Source organism: Ciconia boyciana, chromosome 4 (genome assembly GCF_034638445.1).
Source record: "Ciconia boyciana chromosome 4, ASM3463844v1, whole genome shotgun sequence".
NCBI lineage: Eukaryota > Metazoa > Chordata > Aves > Ciconiiformes > Ciconiidae > Ciconia > Ciconia boyciana.
Window position 1 is genome coordinate 71,710,924 of NC_132937.1, and position 19,785 is coordinate 71,730,708.

At 39.2% G+C, this 19,785-nt stretch overlaps 1 protein-coding gene across 2 annotated transcripts in view; it reads left to right on the forward strand.

The window, feature by feature from the left end:
- LOC140650994 (E3 ubiquitin-protein ligase KCMF1) overlaps positions 1-19,785 on the forward strand; it is a 53,559-nt gene that overhangs the window by 30,294 nt on the left and 3,480 nt on the right. For both annotated transcript variants that reach the window (XM_072859956.1, XM_072859957.1), the window contains exons 3-6: positions 4,713-4,852; positions 12,120-12,221; positions 16,102-16,276; positions 18,994-19,276. In XM_072859956.1, coding sequence (XP_072716057.1) covers positions 4,713-4,852; positions 12,120-12,221; positions 16,102-16,276; positions 18,994-19,276 — 700 coding nt within the window. The remainder of the gene's footprint in view (positions 1-4,712; positions 4,853-12,119; positions 12,222-16,101; positions 16,277-18,993; positions 19,277-19,785) is intronic.

Consider the following 19,785-nt stretch of genomic DNA (forward strand, 5'->3'; position numbering starts at 1 on the left):
GGCATTGCCTTTTCATTTTTTCCCATACTACCTGTGATTGTTAGCATCTTCCTTAGCAAATGAGCATTGATAGTCAATAACATGGCTGTATACATAATTTTTAGGATTTTTGATGTACTTGTAAAAACGAAACAGGTGGAGAAGTATCCATTCAGTAACTTCAATGCTAAAATTAGACACAAAGGTTCACAATATCACTTAATTACCAACCTCTTTTTTTTTTTAATTTATATTGTAGTATAAAATGAAACTTATCTGGTGACCTGTATTTGAGTTTAGAAAAGGGACAGATTTTGATTGTAAGAGGTGGAGAGAGATTAACATTGAGGAGGAAAAAAGAAGGGAGGTATAAACTTCCGAAGGAAAAATATTTGGATTTGCTAGTGACTGATTTCACTTCTGACAGGTGCATTTTTTAATTTTTTTTCTCCAGATGAAGGCATATTTATTTGGCATGTGTGTTTGCTGTGTATTATGAGAAAGATGTGGAAGGAGGTATGAGTGGGAGAACATGCAGGAGTATAATCAGAAGGCTGGAAAGAACTAATATTTTTATTTTTTTAATTAATAAATGGCTTGTTTCATATTGTCTAAAAGCAAGGACCAGAAACACAGGATTTGACAGTACTCATCAAACCTCTCCTCTCTGTGACAGAACAGTGTGTACTGCTGGAATTCTTGACATCCGGACTGAGCTAACAACATATCTAAGGAAAAGATGTTTTTACCTGCATGCTAATCTATTTACCACTCTCTTCAGATTGGTTGTGGCCCTGTGCCCTTTGTTTAGCTGGGAGGTTGGAGTTGGTACTTCTGCCTTACTTGAAAATACTTACATTCATAAGTAGTGAGGCTTACAGGTAGATGTTTTTAGACCACCTGATAATTTTGAGGGAATTTTTTTTTTTTTTCATTTTAGGTAGTAGGTGCAGAAGTTACTTTTATATGCAAATCCTCTAAAGAATAAGATGATTTGCCCCTTTTTTCATTAGCTTGTCCCTTTGAGTCATCATCATCTTGTTTTATCCAGATTAGTATATAAGATGCCAGGACTTGGAAAAATCCCAGAAATGAGTCTGCTCAGCTAGGAAAAGTCCTCAAAGGAAAATTTGACTTGCTGTTCTTGCACATGTACATGTATGTTTGCAGTGATGGAGAATTTCAGTTTTCTAATCAGTAAATAGGTATTTAATCATCATCATGAGGATCATACCAAAGCTCGAGGGAGATCAGAGGATCAGCTGTACAAACTGTGATTAGCTTTTGATGGTTTTGTGACTGGCATTTTTGCTATTCCCACAGGTATGCAGAATTTTTTTGCAGAAGTTCTTGTTGAATTCATGAGTTTCAGAGAACAATATAGTGTTTACATGTGCTGTTTTGGGCAGATTAAATGCAGTTAAATTTGGAATTATTCTTAACTATTCAGTTCAAAAGTTTGGTCATCTTACTTATTTTGTTCCCAGAATCTTTATTTAAGTTCCAACTCTGTTTTATCTTTAGGACACTGAAGTTTGTTTCCTCTGTGTAATGACACTGTAGAAGAATGAATGCTTTTAAAGCTTTGCTTTTTGCTATATGCTGTAACAACTTGTGTAATGAGCTGCTTTAATTAGAATTTTGCTTCGTACAGTTGCAAGGAGGATTCTTTCATCTGTCTTCATTGAAGCATTTTGCATTTATCTCTTTTAGACAACCATCATTTTGAATACTTTGCCTTACAGATACATTTTTCTGAAAGAATATCTGTTCCAGAGTCTGTATGGCTGATCCATTCAGAGACTGTTTTAGTGACTGCTTGGAACTTTGTCCCATGTAAACCTTGTTTGTGCTTTCCTCATTTGAAACCATGACATATGTAAATTCTTTGTATTTGAGTATACTGCAGCATATTGGTAATTTTTTTACCCCCACTCAGATTTTTGGCTACATCAGAATGGGAGTCTGAATATGATTCTTGGAGAAACTTTCAGAGGAGTACTTAGTGAAATATGTACTGAAGTGGCACTGGTTAGGAGCTCCAAAATCTTGAAAGTTACATGAATTATGTAGAACTTCTGTGTGTTGTATCTGAAACAGTCTCCATAACACCTCAAACTTGGAGCAGGTTAATTTTCATATAAGTCTTTATTGCATATCATGTAAATAAGAGGAGAATGGAAGACTTGGAAACAAGACTGGTCACCACCTGGAAAATGTGTGCTGTAATTTTAGAGAAGCTATTCAAGTCAAAAGATAGTTGTGCATGTAAGTAAATCTAATTGGTTCATCCTGTAGGATGATGTTGCTTAACACTTGTACATAGGAACTGTCAGAGTTCTGAATGCTAATGGTGTAATCCTGCTTCAGACCCATGTTTTATGGTCACCTGCCAGGGTAATTGTAGTACCAATCTACTGGTATAGAATAAACACAAGCTTACCGCGAGTAATGGATAAGAACTACAGATAGTTTTAAAAGCTTTGACATGGGGGAATTTGCTGCTGTTCCTGTTTTTGAGCGTTCAGAACACGCTCTAAAGCTGGTTGATACTTAGCTTATAAACTAAACAAGCAGATTTAAGAGTTTGTAAGAAGCTTTCTTCCAATCTGGTAGTATTGTTGTCTTCAGTTGAATATGGTATATTTAAACGTTGGCCAGTGACCTCTCCCGCAAATGTGGGAAGGTAAACTTTCCTCTTCATAGCTTCACTGGTTCTTCCCATGGATTTGTAGGACATCGGGTAAGGACAGATGTTTGAATTAACACATACCACATGTCTTGTTGTTAGGATGCCAGCTGAATGCCTGACAACTTGTCATGGAAATGCCCATCATTCATGTGTTGGGTGACTCGGATGCGTTCAGAACTGAGTCCTGATCCATGTTGTGCAAGGACCTTTGGGATTTCCCTCTAATAGTGATTCCAGGCATCTGTTTGTGTCGTTACTATACAAATGACTTTCAGGTTGGGGGGGGTGGGGGTGCTAATCTTTTGGGCATGTCTTCCAATTTGCATTCATGCTGACTTTCAATCTGTATAGTTCTCCATTTCAATCATATCTGATATGTAATTCCATTCTCTAATGAAAAGTTACTTCTGTGCCTTACTGTATAAAACATTTAATGGAATCTCAAATGCTGCTTTGGAGAACTAAGACTTAATCAGCTGGGAACTTTTTACTTTGGATAGTTGGACATAAAGTTTTCCTCATGTATGTGAATAAATGAACCTAGATTCAGGCTGGTACTCAAGCTTAGTGTGATAGTTAATTTGATGAACCAGTTAAAATGCTCAGTGTGTCAGGTAGTGTTTCTTCTTTGGCAAGGCTGTCTGTCTACTTGGGCATTTCTTACCATGCCTTTTAAAGGGGTATCTTTCTCTCATCCTCCAGCATTTAAATTCTCTGGAAGCAGTTTCCATATAAGGGGAACAGGGACTTACTGAACATAAATGTTATTCTGCAATGTATTCAATCTGATTCTGTATCTTTAACTCTGCATATTAGTATGTTACTGAGAAGTTCATTTCCTGTATTGGTCTTGGAGTGTTAGCCCTCAAAACCTAGTTATATGTAAAACACTATCAGTTAATATAGTGGGTTATAGATATGTACATTTGTAGCTTAAGCATCATCTTTTGTAAGGCTGCAGAAACAAAAATGTTGTTCTGTTCTTCCTAGTCATGTCCTAAAGAGAGGTCAGTAGCAGTAGGTGTCATAAACCTTAGGAAGCTGCAACTTAAGCTGTTGGAAGGACGTGTTCCTAACACATTAGATAGATACTGCCTTGTGGTGCAGAACATTAGTTCTAGTATCTGTTCAGGCTTGTCCAGTTTTTAATTGATAGCAGAATATTCATAATTCTGTGAAAATATTTTTCATTTACTTATCAGTGAGTCCTGGAAAAAATGTCAGTGAAAAGATTTTCAATTACTTGCTGGAGAAAATCACACTTTTTGTCTTGATATGAATGTGAAGTTCATTCATGTTTCCTGTAGAATACATAATACCTACAGAGGACGAGAGAGAAAAGCATTCTTTTCTTGCATGGTTTGCTGAATTTTCATGTTAAGTTTGGAGGACTTCTATGTTAGCAACTTAAAAGTGCCTGCTTTTCATCAATAGTGCAAAAGTGCTTAAATTCAACTTGCCTAAAAGTTGCAACCAGTGTGTAACGGATAATCAGATTCCTTTTTCACTATCAATCTTTTGGATTATATATTTGAGACATTTCTAAAACTGCGTATTGCGAAGCAGTGGTTCAGCTATGGCATAAATATTGACATGTGGTATCACTGAGGACTTATAAATTTTAATGTAAATTTTTCAGGTACTGTTGAGAATTCAGCTTTTGAAAACTCATCTTATGATTGAAAAATACCATAGGTGACCTTGTACATGGGATAAGAAGGGTGGTGGAAAAGTTAAGGTTTGGCAGTATCAGCAAGCAGCATCATAGGAGTCTTTGCTCCTCCTGAATATTAGAAAACTATGTTATGTTTGCTAATGAAAATGAAATGTAGTCTGTCTGGTTTTTGTCATCAGTAATTGAACGCTTCTTGAATATCAGCCTATGGCCTTTATACAACATTAAAATAGCCATTTCAATTAAATACTGGATTAATTTGGTAGTGATTACATTGAAGTACATTTATAAACAGAGGTGTACATGAACAAAATAAATGATGCTACTGCGTTGAAGTAACCTCTATTTAAACACTTTCTGTTCCAGATTTGTACTATGGTGGAGAAGCTTTCTCTGTAGAGCAGCCACAGTCTTTTACTTGTCCTTATTGTGGGAAAATGGGTTATACGGAAACATCTCTTCAAGAACATGTTACTTCTGAGCATGCAGAAACATCAACAGAAGTGGTAAGAAGCTTCAGAATTGTCTTTCAGTTGTGGTGGAAATATACTAAAAAGAGGTCTCTTCTGGGAAATTGGTATCCTCCTGTTCTTTTTCTTTCTTGAAGCATGAGTTCATTTAAATGCTTTGTAAGAAGACGTACCTATATTTGACAGTGACATCAACGTTCTTCAATGTTTCATGGCTATTGTAATATAATGAGCCTGCTTTCATCTTTTATGGTTGCTGTTTGGTTGTCCTGATGTAAAGGCTGCCATGTTTAGGAGCTTTTTATCCTGTAAGACATAATTTAGAATTTTTGTATGGTTATTCTGTGTAGCCATGTCTCCCTTTTCACAAACAGTATGTAATTGTCCTGGAAGCTCATAGCTGTGCCAGTCTTTTGTAACTATAAGAGAGAGGAAGACATGCAGACAGTTGGGTGTGTTTTTCAAACAATTTTTGTAATGGACCTGGTATATTTATGCAGTGGAAGTTGTCATTCTTTTGAAACTATTGCTGTTAAAGCAGGGTGTTTTTTCCCCATCCCTAACCATTAAAACTCTTGACATGGTTAAAAATGCACTTCTTAAGTGTCAACAGAAATGCTTTAATCTGAGGTGTTAGCTCCTGCTATCCTCATTGTCTTTGGGAGTAGGAGAAACTAGGTTGGCAGAATGACATCCAGGGTGCTCTCGTCTGGTTAACTGTTGTACCATAGATTCCTAGAAAAATGTAAATGCCTGAAGTGGATTACTCATCACTAATACATTGCGAAGAAATTACTTATAAATAGGTTCTCTATCATAATCTTCCAGTTTTCTTAACTTCCAAGGAATTCTGTGGAAGAAAATGGACCTTTCCTCTCCAAGCCTATTAAGGATCTTGTGCGAAAGAGTGATAGGTGGTTTGTCCACCTTTTTGAGACTCAAAGGTGTTCTGATCTTTCTTAAAAACATATGAAGTGAAACAGTTTACTGCACAATCAGTTGCACTGTAGGATCATAACTTAACTTAGTGACATGCTGCAATTTTTATCATCTCCTTGAGTTTTTCTTTAGCTTTGCAACTTTCAATCATAGTGTCAACCATTGAAAGTTCCATGTTTGGATGACTTTCTTTGGTGGCTTAGTATTGCAATTCTGACTTGCACCACTTGATGTCAGTTATATGTTCCTGACGCAGAATGTTAAGATTCCAGGTTTTTAAATTTGACGCATCCTTGTTTGCAGCTGTGACTTCTAGAATTCAGTACATAAAGCCTAAATTTGCCATTCCAGACACCTGCTACTCCACTGATTCCTGAAAGAGTTGGATGTGCTAAAAAAAAAAAAAAATTCTTTCTTTTTTGTGAGTCAATCTGCAACTTTGTTATACCTTTATTCCAAACAATGATAAAGGACAATATTTTAATCCTTGAATATGATTGTATATGTTTGTGCTAAGTTTTGAATCTAGCTTTTGTGATAAATGTTTAGTGTGCATGCACATAAAACTACTTGGGTACTGTAGTCTTACTGTAGATAGTGAAAGGCTACAGCATTACTAAAGAGGAAAATATTATGGATTCTAAATGTTTGTGGTCTTAGGTTTTCAAGCAATTACTTCTGTTTAGATACTGAGCTTGTATTCCTTGTAGTATCTCTGTCTGTCCAAAGATGTGTTTTATTTTAGATATTTATTTTTAGATCTTTAAGGGAAGTTTACAGGGATGGAATCACTTTTATTTTACAGCCCTCATGCCACATTTTTCGAAGACTAAGTCAAAGAATTTTTGGTCCATTAAATTTTGCCATTTTTATGTTCAGAGTGGAGATGTTCAAACTTCAGATAAGAAGTTTATTCTCTGCTGATTTTTCTCAGGTGTTTGGCATTGGTACATACAGCAATGTTGGGTATTTGCAGGTAGGAATCACAGACTGGTGGAGGTTGGAAAGAGACCTCTGGAGGTCATCTTGTCCACCCCCCCTGCTCAAGCAGGGTCACCTACAGCTGGTTGCCCAGGACCGTGGCCAGACAGCTTTTTAGTATCTCTGAGGATAGAGACTCCACAGCCTCTCTGGGCAACCTGTCCCGGTGCTCAGTCACCCTCACAGTGAAAAAATGTTTCCTCGTATTCATGAGGAACCTCTTGTGTTTGAATTTGTGCCTACTGCTTCTGGTCCTGTCACTGGGCACCACTGAAAAGAGCCTGGCTCCATCTTCCTTTCACCCTCCCTTCAGGTATTTATGTACATTAATTAAAATCCCCCCCTAGGCCTGCTCTTCTCCAGGCTGAACAGTCCCAGCTCTCTCAGCCTTTCCTCATAGGAGAGATGCTCCAGTCCCTTAATCATCTTTGTAGCCCTTTGCTGGACTGTCTCCAGTATGTGCATGTCTCTCTTGTATGTGAAGCTGAGAACTGGGCACAGTACTCCAGCACTGGTGAGGCCACACCTGGACAGAGGCAAAGGATCACCACCCTTGACCTGCTGGCAACACTCTTCCTAATGCAACCCAGGACACTATTAGCTTTCTTTCCTGCAGGGGCACATTGCTGACTCGTGGTCCACCAAGTCCCCCAGCTCCTTTTCTACAAAGCTTCTTTCCAGCTGGGTGGCATCCAGTGTGTGCTGGTCCCTGGGGTTGTTCCTCCCCAGGTACAGGACTTTGCACTTCCCCCTGTTGAACTTCATGAGGTTCCTGTTGGCTTATTTCTCCAGCCTGTTGAGGTCCCTCTGAATGGCAGCATGGCTCTCTGGCATATCAACCACTCCTCCCAGTTTTGTGTCATCAGCAAATTTCTCACTGATCACCACCCTCTGAGCCCAGCCATTAAGCCGGTTTTCACTCCACCTCACTGTCTGCTTATCCCGCCTGTGCATCAACAGTTTGTCTGTGAGGATCCTCTGGGAGACAGTGTCAGAGGCCTTACTGAAGGCCAGGTAGACAATATCCACTGCTCTCCAGTCATCTACCAGGCCAGTCCCTTCATTACAGAAGTTTATCAAGTTGGTCAAGCGTGACTTCCCCTCTGTGAAGCTTTGCTGACTACTCTTTATGATTTTCTTGTCTTTAATGTGCTTGGAAATGGTGTCCAGGATTAGCTGCTTCATCACCTTCCCAGGGATCAAGGTGAGCTGACCTGCCTATAGCTCCCCAGCTCCTCCTTCTTACCCTTCTTTAAGATAGGAGTGACATTTGCTTTACTCCAGCCCTTGGGCACCTCTCCCAGTTGCCATGATTGATCAAAGATTATTGAGAACAGCCTCACAATGGCATCTGCCACCTCCCTCAGGACTTGTGGGTGCATCCCATCACAGCCCATGGACTTAAGTATGTCCAGTTCACTTAAGTATTCTCTAACCTAATCCTCTTCCACCAGGGGAATGTCTTCTTTGCTCCAGACTTTCCCCCTGGTGTCTGGGGCCTGGAATTCCTGAAGGCCGGTCTTGCTAGTAAAGACTGAGGCAAAGGAGGCATTCAGAACATCAGCCTCTTCTGTCCTGTGTAACCAGGTCCCCCATCTTTTGAGCACTAGGCCCACGTTTTCCCTAGTCTTATTTTTGTTGCCTATGTAGTTCTAGAAGCCCTTCTTGTTGCCTTTGACATTGCTCGTTGAATTCAGTTCCATTTGGGCTTTAGCTTTCCTTACTTTGTCCTGGGATGCTCGCATAATGTTTCTGTATTCCTCCAAGGTTACCCTAGGAGGGTGACCTCTGTATGCTTCCTTTTTATGTTTGAGTTTGGCCAGGAGCATCTCATTCATCCATGTAGGCCTCCTAGCATTTTTGCCTGACTTCATATTAATTGGGATGGAGCACTCTTGAGCTTGGAGGGGATGATCCTTGAATATTAACAAGCTTTCTTGGGACCCCTCTACCCTCCAGGGCCTTATCCCATGGGACTCCTCCAAGCATATATTTAAAGAGGCCAAAGTTTGCTCTTCTGAAGTCCAGGGTTGTGAGCTTGTTTTTCATCTCCCTCCCTGCCCTTGCGATCCTGAACTCCACCATCTCAAGGTCACTGCAGCTAAGGCTGTCTTTGACCTTAGTATTCTGTATGAGCCCCTCGTTGGTGAGTATGAAGTCCAGCAGAGCTCCTCCTCATTGGGTCCTCTGTCACTTGGAGGAGGAAGTTATCATCAGTGCACTCCAGGAGCCTCCCGGATTGCTGTCATGCTGTGTTGTCCCTCCAGGAGATATTGGGGTGGTTGAAGTCCCCCATGAAGACAGGGCCTGGAAGTGTAAGGCAGCTCCTGTATGTCTGTAGAGGGCCTGATCCATTTGTTCTTCCTGGTCAGGTGGCCTACAGTAGACACCCACTATGTCACCTTTGCCTGTCCTCTCTAATCCCAACCTGTAAGCTGTCCATCAGCTCTTCTTCCATCCCCAGGCAGAGCTTCATGCATTCCAGCTGCTCTCTCACATAAAGTGCAAGCCCCCCTTCCTCTTCTAAAGAGCCCCCTTCCTCTCCTGTCTAAAGATCCTGTATCCCTCCATTGCAACGCTCCCATCATGGGAGCATCCCACCATGTCTCTGATCCCAAGAAGATGGTAGCCCTGCAACTGCACGCAGATCTCTAACTCATCATGGTTATTCCCCATGCTGTGTGCATTAGTATACAGGCACTTTGGAGAGGCACCCCAGCATGTTGAGGTCCTGGAGAGGAACTCTAGGAGGAGAGTTTGATGATATTTCCTTGAAGGGGATCGTTTTAATTCTGGGTACTTTAATTGAAAATTATACTGGTGTCTGTGGGAGTAGTCGTAAGTTTTGTGATTAAGTCTCTGAGGTTACACACTAAAAAGAATAAATCGTATGATTTTGGTGAGTACTAAAACCTTAGTAATTACCAGTATGTCTTCACCACTAAATGTCCAAGGGTAATGGTAAGGATTATAAGGCAAGTGCAGAAGAATGTGGTTGTGGGCATGATGATTGTTATTGTTGGTGTTGGGTTTCAGGTCAGTCAACTGTTCCAAATAAAATGCAGCATTCAACTAGAAGTCTGCTAGCATTGTAAATATAAAAATTTTAGGAAACTTCATCAAATGTCATCTTTGAATCTCATTTCAGCACAGAGATGCAATTTTTCTACTGTTATGTTGCACTGCAGCAACTTTCTCACGTTTAGCAAGGCAGTAACTAGGCTCCTTGTATGCTAACTGTGAGGGATAGGTTGTTGATAAGTTACTGATAAAATTGAGGAGAGCTTTTCTTGCAGTAATGACATGGACAATCTGAGACAGTCTGAATGGATCCTGTTGCATTCTTGAAGATTACAGTGTCTCTTGTTGAGGTTACAGAAATACTGTCACTTAAAGTGGTTACCTTGTGTGTAAATAGGGAGGCAGTGGTAATATAAGCACACTTCTGGAAATCGGCAGGTATTCTGTGAGCGTGACTGACTTTGCAGTCATCTTTCAGGCATCATTCAGAGTAACATGATTTTTTAATACAAATGATCATAATGTCAGGAGAAAGTTCTGACAATGTTTTCCTTTCATCCTCACCAGTTAACACTATTGGTGTTCATCTGCACTATTAACAATGATTTTTAGCTGTGTCACTCTTAATCAGTGATGCTGCAGTCTTTATTGTGATTTTGCCAGAGCTTATGCTTAACTAAATTTTTGTTTGTGTGTAACAATGCTTCAGTAACTTTTCCCAGTCAGAGTTCTGGGAAGTTTAGTTCATTTTTAGAATTAGGGGTAAGATACTTAGATTCCCTCCTTCTCATTGTTCCTTATAACTTTTTCTTAGCTGATGTTTTTCTGAGGACTGTATTTCTTCTTTTCAGGCAATTATGCACAGTTCATAACGCCCTTGTCCTGTTAGCAAAAGAACTTTCTTTTGCTTTGCTGCTTTCAGAAGTGTGGTGGTGTTCTCATGCTGGGGTTCTGCTTCCTCAGAGTAGCCTAAATGAAAAAAGATTGCTTTGAAGGTGTTGTCTCCTGTTGATATGAAACATATCCTTGAAGATTAAGTAGCTTATAAATAAGTTTATGGACTTTAGAATGATCTGTCCAATTTACATCCATTTCTATGTCCTTACAGGGTAGCTGTACGGTATGTTGGCATAGTTGAGTATTTCTATATTATGCTGTAATAAGATATCTTTGCTCTGTAGCGTGTCTGCTTGTATGGCTTCTGTAGTGGTGAAAAGTCTAAGAAGAGAAGTTCTGGGAAGAGAAATGCTGAACACTGAAAATAAAGGGGAAGGGGTTGTAGCAAAAAGCTTTTAAAATGCCTGGTTTTCTGCTCAGAGCTGACTACTAAAATTGAAGTGGCATTAAAGTAGCAGTTGCTGTCAAAAGCAGCTGAGATTTTACAGTAGACTTATTCCAAAACCTTGTCCTCACCTTCATAAGAGTAAGAGATGTATGTGCTATTATATAGGTGTTCTTAATGCCCACGGTCTTTTGAGATCTACTGTCAACAACTTGAGTATATGCATGAAGAGCACTGGCAACCTGGGATTTATGTTGCAGCATGAAGACAAGACTTTTGACTGTGAGGAACAGAGAGAGAAATTCATAGACAGCAGTTGCATTTAACTGTCAAAGTGCTAATTTGAGCACTTAACATCTGGGGGAAGAATTTTGTGGAATGGATTTTTTTTTGTCTGCCATCTGTAAAACTTTACAGTAGTTTTGCAGACTGATTTTAAAGAAACATGGAAGATGCTTTTCAAGCTGTTTGTGGAGTCATTCAAAAAACAAGTCATAATTAATGGCAATGGTAATGGCACTGTTTGTCTACTTAATTAATGTGTGTTTTGGTTTAAGAAAAAACAAACCAAAGACAGATATCAGTGCCTTCTCCCAAAATACTGCTGTGTAGGATATGGACCTGAGCCCTTCTCTGCCAAACCTGTAGTTACGCACTGCCTGGATGGATGGTCTCAGTTTAATACTTCAGCAAATACTTAGGTGGTGTTTCATTCTCATTCCTCTGCTGGGATGAGTGTCAAGCAGGCAAATAGTAATCCTGTGTAATCAGACTCTACTGTCTGTGGCAGAAGTGGCATACAAAGACTAATTTTCAAGACATTGCAAATTGAACATGAAATGAAAATTCTAGCTCTGGTTTTCATAGCATTCTGAAAATCATAAAGTAAAAGATGTCTAGCATCGGCACTCGAATACATTTTCTGGGTTTTTTGAATATGTTGCTATCCAAGTGTTTGTGAATAGCTAGAATGTGATTTTAAAGCATAAGAATCAATGTCTAATGATTGACTCAATTATACGAGTTCTGTTTTGTGTAAAATTTATAAAGTTGGGGTTTTTTCTTGCTTTGTCATTTCAGATTTGTCCAATATGTGCAGCATTACCTGGAGGGGATCCGAATCATGTCACAGATGACTTTGCAGCTCATCTTACACTGGAACACAGAGCTCCTAGAGATTTAATATCCTTTCCAAGTTTACGCAGAGAGGCTAGACCATTTCATCTAGTAGCCATGACAACTTGTTTTGATTCTTACAGTCAAAGGGTCATACCTCTGGTTTTCCTGGAACTTCAGTTCCTAAAGATCTGTATGTCAAAAATAAAAAGGTTCATTTGCTAGTTTAAAAAAGCATAAATACCAGATCGCGAACAGACTGTAGGTATACTTGACAGTGCTTTTTGCTCTAACAGCAAAAACATTTAACGAACTTTGACACCGCAAGGTTTTTCTACTTGCACTGTGGTTTATCCTGCCTGATCATTAGTCTTGATGCTGCTTTATGCATCCAGATTCAGTAGTGTGCTGTATTTGTGACATGAAGATGATGAATCTGAGGATGATTCGAGCTTAGCTGGTTTTGACAAATGGTTTTAAACTTGCTTAACTGCTTTTAGCACCATGTTTTAATAACATAATTTTATATGTTACCAACATTTTGTAATATAACTCAGAAAACTTTCAGATTTCCTCGGAAATAGGATTAACTGATTAAATGTATTTTTGTTTGGGCTTTTTATTTAATGACATGCAGGCTATGTAGCCTACCTACAGTAAGTAATCTCTCTGAAGTATTCCTTTGTGTCTCATTTAAACAGACAAAAAAACTACATTATTACTTTGATAGTGTTTTTTTTGCTTAAAGATCTTTAAAAAGAAAAAAATCTAAGCCCTAGCAACTGGAGTTTGTTGCACTAACAAAAGGGAGATGGGATTTAAGGAGATGGCTCCATTTCAGTTATGCTTGTGTTTGATTGCATGTAAGTTTGTTAGTGTTACCATGGTTTAGGTCAGGACAGACTAAATGCACATGTTAATTACTACACCATAATTGGATCAGTGTAAAGGAGTTTGAGTGTTTATTGCCTCTGCGAAGGAGTAAGTAATAATGCAAAGAACACTACAAAGTCAGATAAAAGCAGTTACCTCTACTTCACCTTTCCCTGTGGGCAGGAGCAGGGCTCTCAGCAGTCGGGAGGAGCAGGGTGCTGAGTGCGGTGGCTTTAGCGACATGAACTTGGTCCCAGGCGTCCAGGGAGGTCCTCCATGGTCAGGTGTCCCACAAGGCAGAGTCATGCCATCCTCTCTTTCAGGTGGAAGTGGGATGAGATGGATGAGGGGAGAGAGCATCTTCCAGACCATTGGATCTTTCATGGCCTTTGGATGGCTCTGAGATGTTGCTTGATGACTGCTGTAGTGAGTCACTGAGCAATTTTTCTTGTATCATTTCAGTTCTGCTCTTTCTACCAATTGTGAGTTTTTCATAGCACCTGCCTAATAATCTCTTTCTAACAAAACTTACATCCCTAATAACTACATAGCAGTGTACCAAAGGCCAAACTGTGGGCCTCCAACTTTGGCTTAACTGCTCTGTAGGCCAGGAAGTTTAATTTCACTCTGTAACTGGGAAAATTTAATTTCCCACTGAAATGAAAAAGATATTTGATTAGAGTTTATGCTTCTGCAGCTTTTTCTCCCTCTCCAGTATCAGAGATGCCACCAGATGACTTTTAATTTGGGAATGTTTGAGCTAGAAAAATCAATCTTTTCAAATACAGAGTAAGGCTTCAATGTCAGTCATCCCAAAATGGATCTTCCTTGGATATATTTTGAGTACATTGTTCATGATTCAGCATTAAAGACAGTGCATGTAGAATTTTCTGCTTGTACACTATTGCTTCAGTGATCAGTGTTGTCAAGTCTCCAAAAGCTGGTAAGAAGTGACTATTCCATGTTGGGCTCTACCTCATGTCTAGCAATAGGCAGGTCTAAAGTAGGAAAAAAGGAAGAGGAGATGCCCCTTTCCAGGGTCTGGCAGCGTAGGAAAGAATAACTGTCAAAGTCAGGGAGCTGTTAGAAAGCTGCTCTCTGATACCTTGTATTGCTGTTCTGAACATCTTCATATGAAGTTAAAGCTGTACAGAACAACTCTCCGTGCTCTGTAGCAACCTTCATGTACAAAAAGGAGAGGGAGAGAAGGCTCTTTGCTTGCACTTTTTCTAGAGAGAAGATTTCTGTTAGTTTGAGGTAAGCTTTTAGTTTGGGTCTGCTAGAGTTCTGAGGAGTGGCCTCATCTTCCAAGTATTGATTAGACATGTGTGGTTTATTTTGGTTTTTGTGTTTTTTTTCTTAAGTTGTCCCAGAAGGCTGTATGTGTTTCTTGTTATAAACCTTGTGCAGCCATTGCAAGGTATGTCCTTTATTTCTACAGTCTGGGGACAACTCTTTAAAGCCCAGTTTCTTACTTACAGCAGGAAAATATTTGAAAATTTATTAAGTATAGCTTTTCAGCATCAATCATACAAGTAGTTCTCACATGGCTATTCAGTTTATCTGTTTGTCACAATTTAAGGTTTACAAAGGTTTTTCTTACTCTAGCATAGCTGGTAAGATTTGGGTGCACACTTGGCTGGTATTTAAAGAATGACATTTATCTCAAAACACTTTTAAAAGCTGCAGTTAGGAAAGTTACCACACAGTCCTGTGTCTGCTTGAAAAATCCCCAGATACTGGCCTTTTCTACCAGGTCTAGTTATGAAAAGCTTGCCAAACTGCCTGGGGGTGGTAGTCCATCTAATACAGTATCTCATCTCCAGCAGCATCCAGTTTTAGCACACTCAGAGGTGCAAGGCACTCTGTGCTAGGCAAAATGCGGTCTGTGCCAGGGGAGAATTTCCTCTCACACTCTAGATGTTAAGTGTTTTATACTGTAGCATAACTAATAGGTTTGAAAGAGGCAAACATTCTGTAAAATGTTTTTGTAATAGCCAGAAGTTCTTTCTTGCCATGAGAAATCTAGTAATTTCTTTCAGTCTTAAGTTCTTGACCTCCATGACATCCTGAGGTTCTGCACTGTAACTGTTTTATGAAAAGTACATTGGACACTACTCTTACACAGTAATAGATACCATACGAGTGGTAAGCATACTATTGTAAAAATAAAGAACATGGGATATAGGAGGATCTAAGCTAAAAGTCTAATAACAATAAAATAAAATATTCAAGCCTACGCTATTTCATTTTGCACTGTGAATTATACTAGTGATTTTTAAAATAAAAGGAAGCCTTATCTGGACTGTCTTGAAGGAATGAATGCTAACAACTTTCTGACAAAAATAATGTTTAAATAATTTGTTGATTGTCTTTTAATTTATATGAGAAAACACATAAAAGGTATGACTTGAAATATAAGCATCTGATATGGAGAAGTGGGGGGAAATGAGAAAATGAAAGGCATCACTGTCATAACTGGAATTAGTGGTATTTCTTTGGCTAAAAGAGGAAAGGTGAAACAAAGGGGTGTGATGAAAGTGCTGAATACTTCGGAAACCTACAATTTCTTAAGGATTGAGGTGATGAAATTTCTTGGATAAAAGCATGAAGTACAAAAGTCAAAAGGAATACAGTAATTATTATGTACTTTTGATAGGAAGGGCAAACTTTTTTATTATTTTCAGTACTTAACATAAGAATTGGGGAGGGAGAATAAAATCCTATGTCTCTCTAATAAGCTTGAGTGAACATGCATTTGTCAGACTTTTCAGATTACTGAGTAAAAAACTTTGGTCCAAAAAAATTAATAAATTAATCCTGATGTTTCTTAGACATTATAAAAAGCTGGAGAAATACAGGGAGTTTGTTGTACACAGCACTGGGTATCTCGAGTTCAGATCGGTAAGTCTGACTTGCACCGTAGCTACAGTGTACCTTAGCTTTGCTTCAGAAGTTGAATCATTATTTTATGAATGAAGAACAGTGTACACCTGAGTATTTCACCTGTCAAATGTCCTTGTCATTTAATACTCAATGCCAAACAGTTCTGTTTTCTTAACTTCTTGGTTACGATGAATCCAGTGGTGTTCGGCATGTACGTAGGATGTTCCACCCAGGCCGGGGTTTGGGAGGCCCCCGTGCACGTAGATCAAACATGCACTTTACTACCAGTTCCCCTGGTGGGCTTTCATCTTCTCAGAGTTCATATTCTCCAAGCAATAGAGAAGCCATGGATCCTATAGCTGGTAAGAGCTGTAATCACGAATTTTGCCACAGTGTCCTCCTTACACAGGGGAAGTAAAATTCAAGGTAATAGTTGCCCTGCTTTCCCTTGTTATGAAGCTGCATGCATAGATACGCTCCACAGTGCAAGTATGATTGATGGCTGCTTGCAAGTGAGCAGTGGCTGGGTTGTCACAGGGCCTGTGCATGGAGATGCTGAAGCTCAAACCACTGCCTGTAGCTTGTGCTTTTAATTCTAGACAGTGTAAGGCTTATTCCCAAACCTAATCTATGTACAGGTGGTGTATATTTTTACAAGTGATTGTGTCCAACTTCCATCACCTGCTTTAGTACATCTCATTTTAATTTGCCATGTGGATAAAGGTGTTTATGGAGGAGAGTACCTATCTCGGTGATTAAATTAGCTGAATTTGAGTATTAATGAACATTTACAATATGTTCAGTTTGCATTCAGGCTGCTGTTTGGATGCCAGACTTGCTAATATCACAGATTATTTTTTTTTTTTTAGGTGTACTTGTAAATTCTTATATAAATGTACTGTTGCAAGTATTTGCAGTGTATTTTGGTCAAGTTTAGAAAAACGGGGGGGGGGGGTGGTGGTGTCTCATTTTCAACACCAGAAAATAATTAAGATGTGTCTTTAGGATTCCCAGGAATAACTTGTTTGGCATATGTTCAGCTTTGTGAAAATAACTTTTTTGCAGGAAAGAAAAAATACAGTATGAAGACAATTCTGAAAACAAATACAGCTTTCCCTAAGGGGAGATCTAAATGTTTTTATGTGGTGGTCTTTGACCATGCCAGCGTAAGTGTCAGGGAAACCTCAGAACTTCTGCCATAATCCACCTTTGCTTCAGATGCCAAGAAGGCATAATGCTTAAACTGGAGCTTCCTACTATCATGTTGTGACTTCTTCAGAGGGAGGTAGCCAGCCAGCCAGCTTAATGAAGCATTGCCCCTGAAAGGGAGCTGTGGCTCCACTGCCTGCCTTAATCGTGGTCCCCTTGCCTGCCTGCTCTGCTGGCCTGCTGTGACCTGGTTTAACTCATTAAATTATCTGGGAAGAAGTATCCCATCAAGAGAAGAAGATAAGTTAAGCAAGGTCACAGGACGGTCTGAAAAGGACTAGAGTTTGTTCAAAGAGGGAGGATGTTTGTGAAACCTCCAGTGCAAAGCCTCGTCTTTCTCTTGCAAGGGCAGCTAGTTCAGCTCAGTTAAATGTGGGGTGGCTGCTGAGGTTTGTTTTCAGCCTCAGAAGGCCTTCCCACTTAGCAGCATTAAATGGGGATAAAATGGTGTTCTTCTGAATCTCTTCTTTTTTGGTGGAAGCTGTATTTTTGCATTTAGACTTCAGTTGCACACTGAGCTGCGTGTCCTTCTTATACCAAGACTCTGTCTCGAGTTCACATCTGCTTCCAAAATACTGTTTTGCCATACTCTGGGCTTTAACTTATGCTTTAACATACAGTGAGAATAAGTACATCTAAATCTTGTCTGGAAGTTTGATATGTCTTCCCTCTTACTGGAGTAATAAATAGGAAAGACCACCAGAATTTTTCTGTTTAAAATAAATGAAGTTTATAGCATCTGTTACATTTTTTTTTACTTTTTTTTTTCCTCCCTGTGGCATTTTCTACTAATTACAATGGAATTAGAAGTTATTTAATCTTGGTATTGCTATCCGTGCTGGTAAAAATGACTTGACCATCCTGAGTTCTTGACATGGAAAAAACAACTGCATTTTGCTTTATTCCATCAAAGAAAGTCTTATATAGAAGGACTTTTTTTTGTTAATTCTTAATTTTTTTTGTTAATTTGTTAATGCAATGGAAGAAAAATTGTCATGACCTATATAGTAACTTCGTAATGTAGAGGTGCGGGGCAGGAGCAATATTGTCTTCTACTTCCTCTGCCCTTGTGTCAACTACAGTAAGCAGGTGATATAAGAAGTACCTTCTACACAAGGTGTAGAAGAGATTCTGCAGTAATACACTGAGCAGTAATTTGCTGCTAATATTTATTTCAAAAAATTCTTTGTGGATGAAACTTGCTATAAGCATTCCATCCCTCTGAACTGGAAGACTGAAGGACAGAGTTTTTTTAATTGCTAGGCTTTCTCTTTACTTCTGGCAGAAATAAAAATTCATACAGCAAAAATTCTTGACCACTTCAGTTTTGATGTGAGGCAATGCTTTAATATGTTTTCTTAATTAAATATTTTTTACTGGATGTTTGAAGCAATGGGATGATATTTCTCTCTCTGCTGCCACACAGCTTCCCTCTGGGATACTGGGAAGGTGAAGCCTGTGTTTTGAGGGAACATTTGTTGAGAGGAAAATAAAATCACCAACCAAAGCCAAAATGAAGTAGTTTCTTAGTCAGTTGCTATTTTGACTTGAAATTTCAGAGAATTGCTGCAGAGGACATAATTTGCCAGGCATTCCCTGTGGCTTGGCTCTCCTGTTAATTTCAAGGCATTAAACTTTGGCTTCTTACTTGGAATAAATCTGCACAAATTAGTCTTAATCTTCCTTATCCTTTGAGACATTGAATACTAGGACTTTTTTCAAGAGCTCCATGGGCTCTTCAGCATTGCTTGTTCTTTGATTTTATTGATTGAAAAAAGGAATTGATGCACTGGAATTCAGGGTGTATTCATTCTATTGTGTAGTGCTCATTTAAGATCTTTCATCATAGAAACTTTCTCTTCTCTGGCAGAGCTTTTGTCTCAGCTATCAGGTGTGAGGCGTTCTGCAGGAGGACAGCTCAACTCCTCTGGCCCTTCTGCTTCTCAGTTACAGCAGCTGCAGATGCAACTGCAGTTGGAACGACAGCATGCACAGGCTGCAAGACAACAACTGGAGACTGCACGCAATGCAACTAGACGCACCAACACGATCAATGTCAACACCACTATGACACAATCTACAACAACAACCAACACATCTAACACAGAAAACAGTCAGCAGACTATCCAAAATTCCCAGTTTCTTCTTACAAGGTAACTTGTTCTGTGTATTTACTTGTATTTACCTTTTACCATTTCTGTTTGCCTTAGTCCTGACAAAGACATAGAGCTCAATGAAACTTAAGTGTTTGGCATTAAGCCCATGCCCTAGTAAAGCAGAGTCTGATCAAATATATCCCAGAGGTAACAGGCTTATTAATCACACAGAATACATTCACAGAGTACATGTCAACAGCGGTCACAGAATGTGTAATACATAAAACTTGCTTCATCCACATTTCTAGCATGAAAGTAAAATGGGTAATTTAATATCCAAGAGCAGAAGTTTATAGCTGGCCCAAAGGGAATTATTTTGCTTTTGGAAAGCCAACTCCAGGAGGTGGCTGTAGAAATATGCTGTGGTGGTCTAGTGTTTGCAAAAAGGAGAAGCAGTCTTGCAAGTGTGCTGTACTTTTTTTGATGCCCCTAGGAACATGTTTAAAGGATTAGACTTGAGCATGGATTTCTGCAAACCTTGAAAAGGAGGCTGGTTTTGAGTTTTG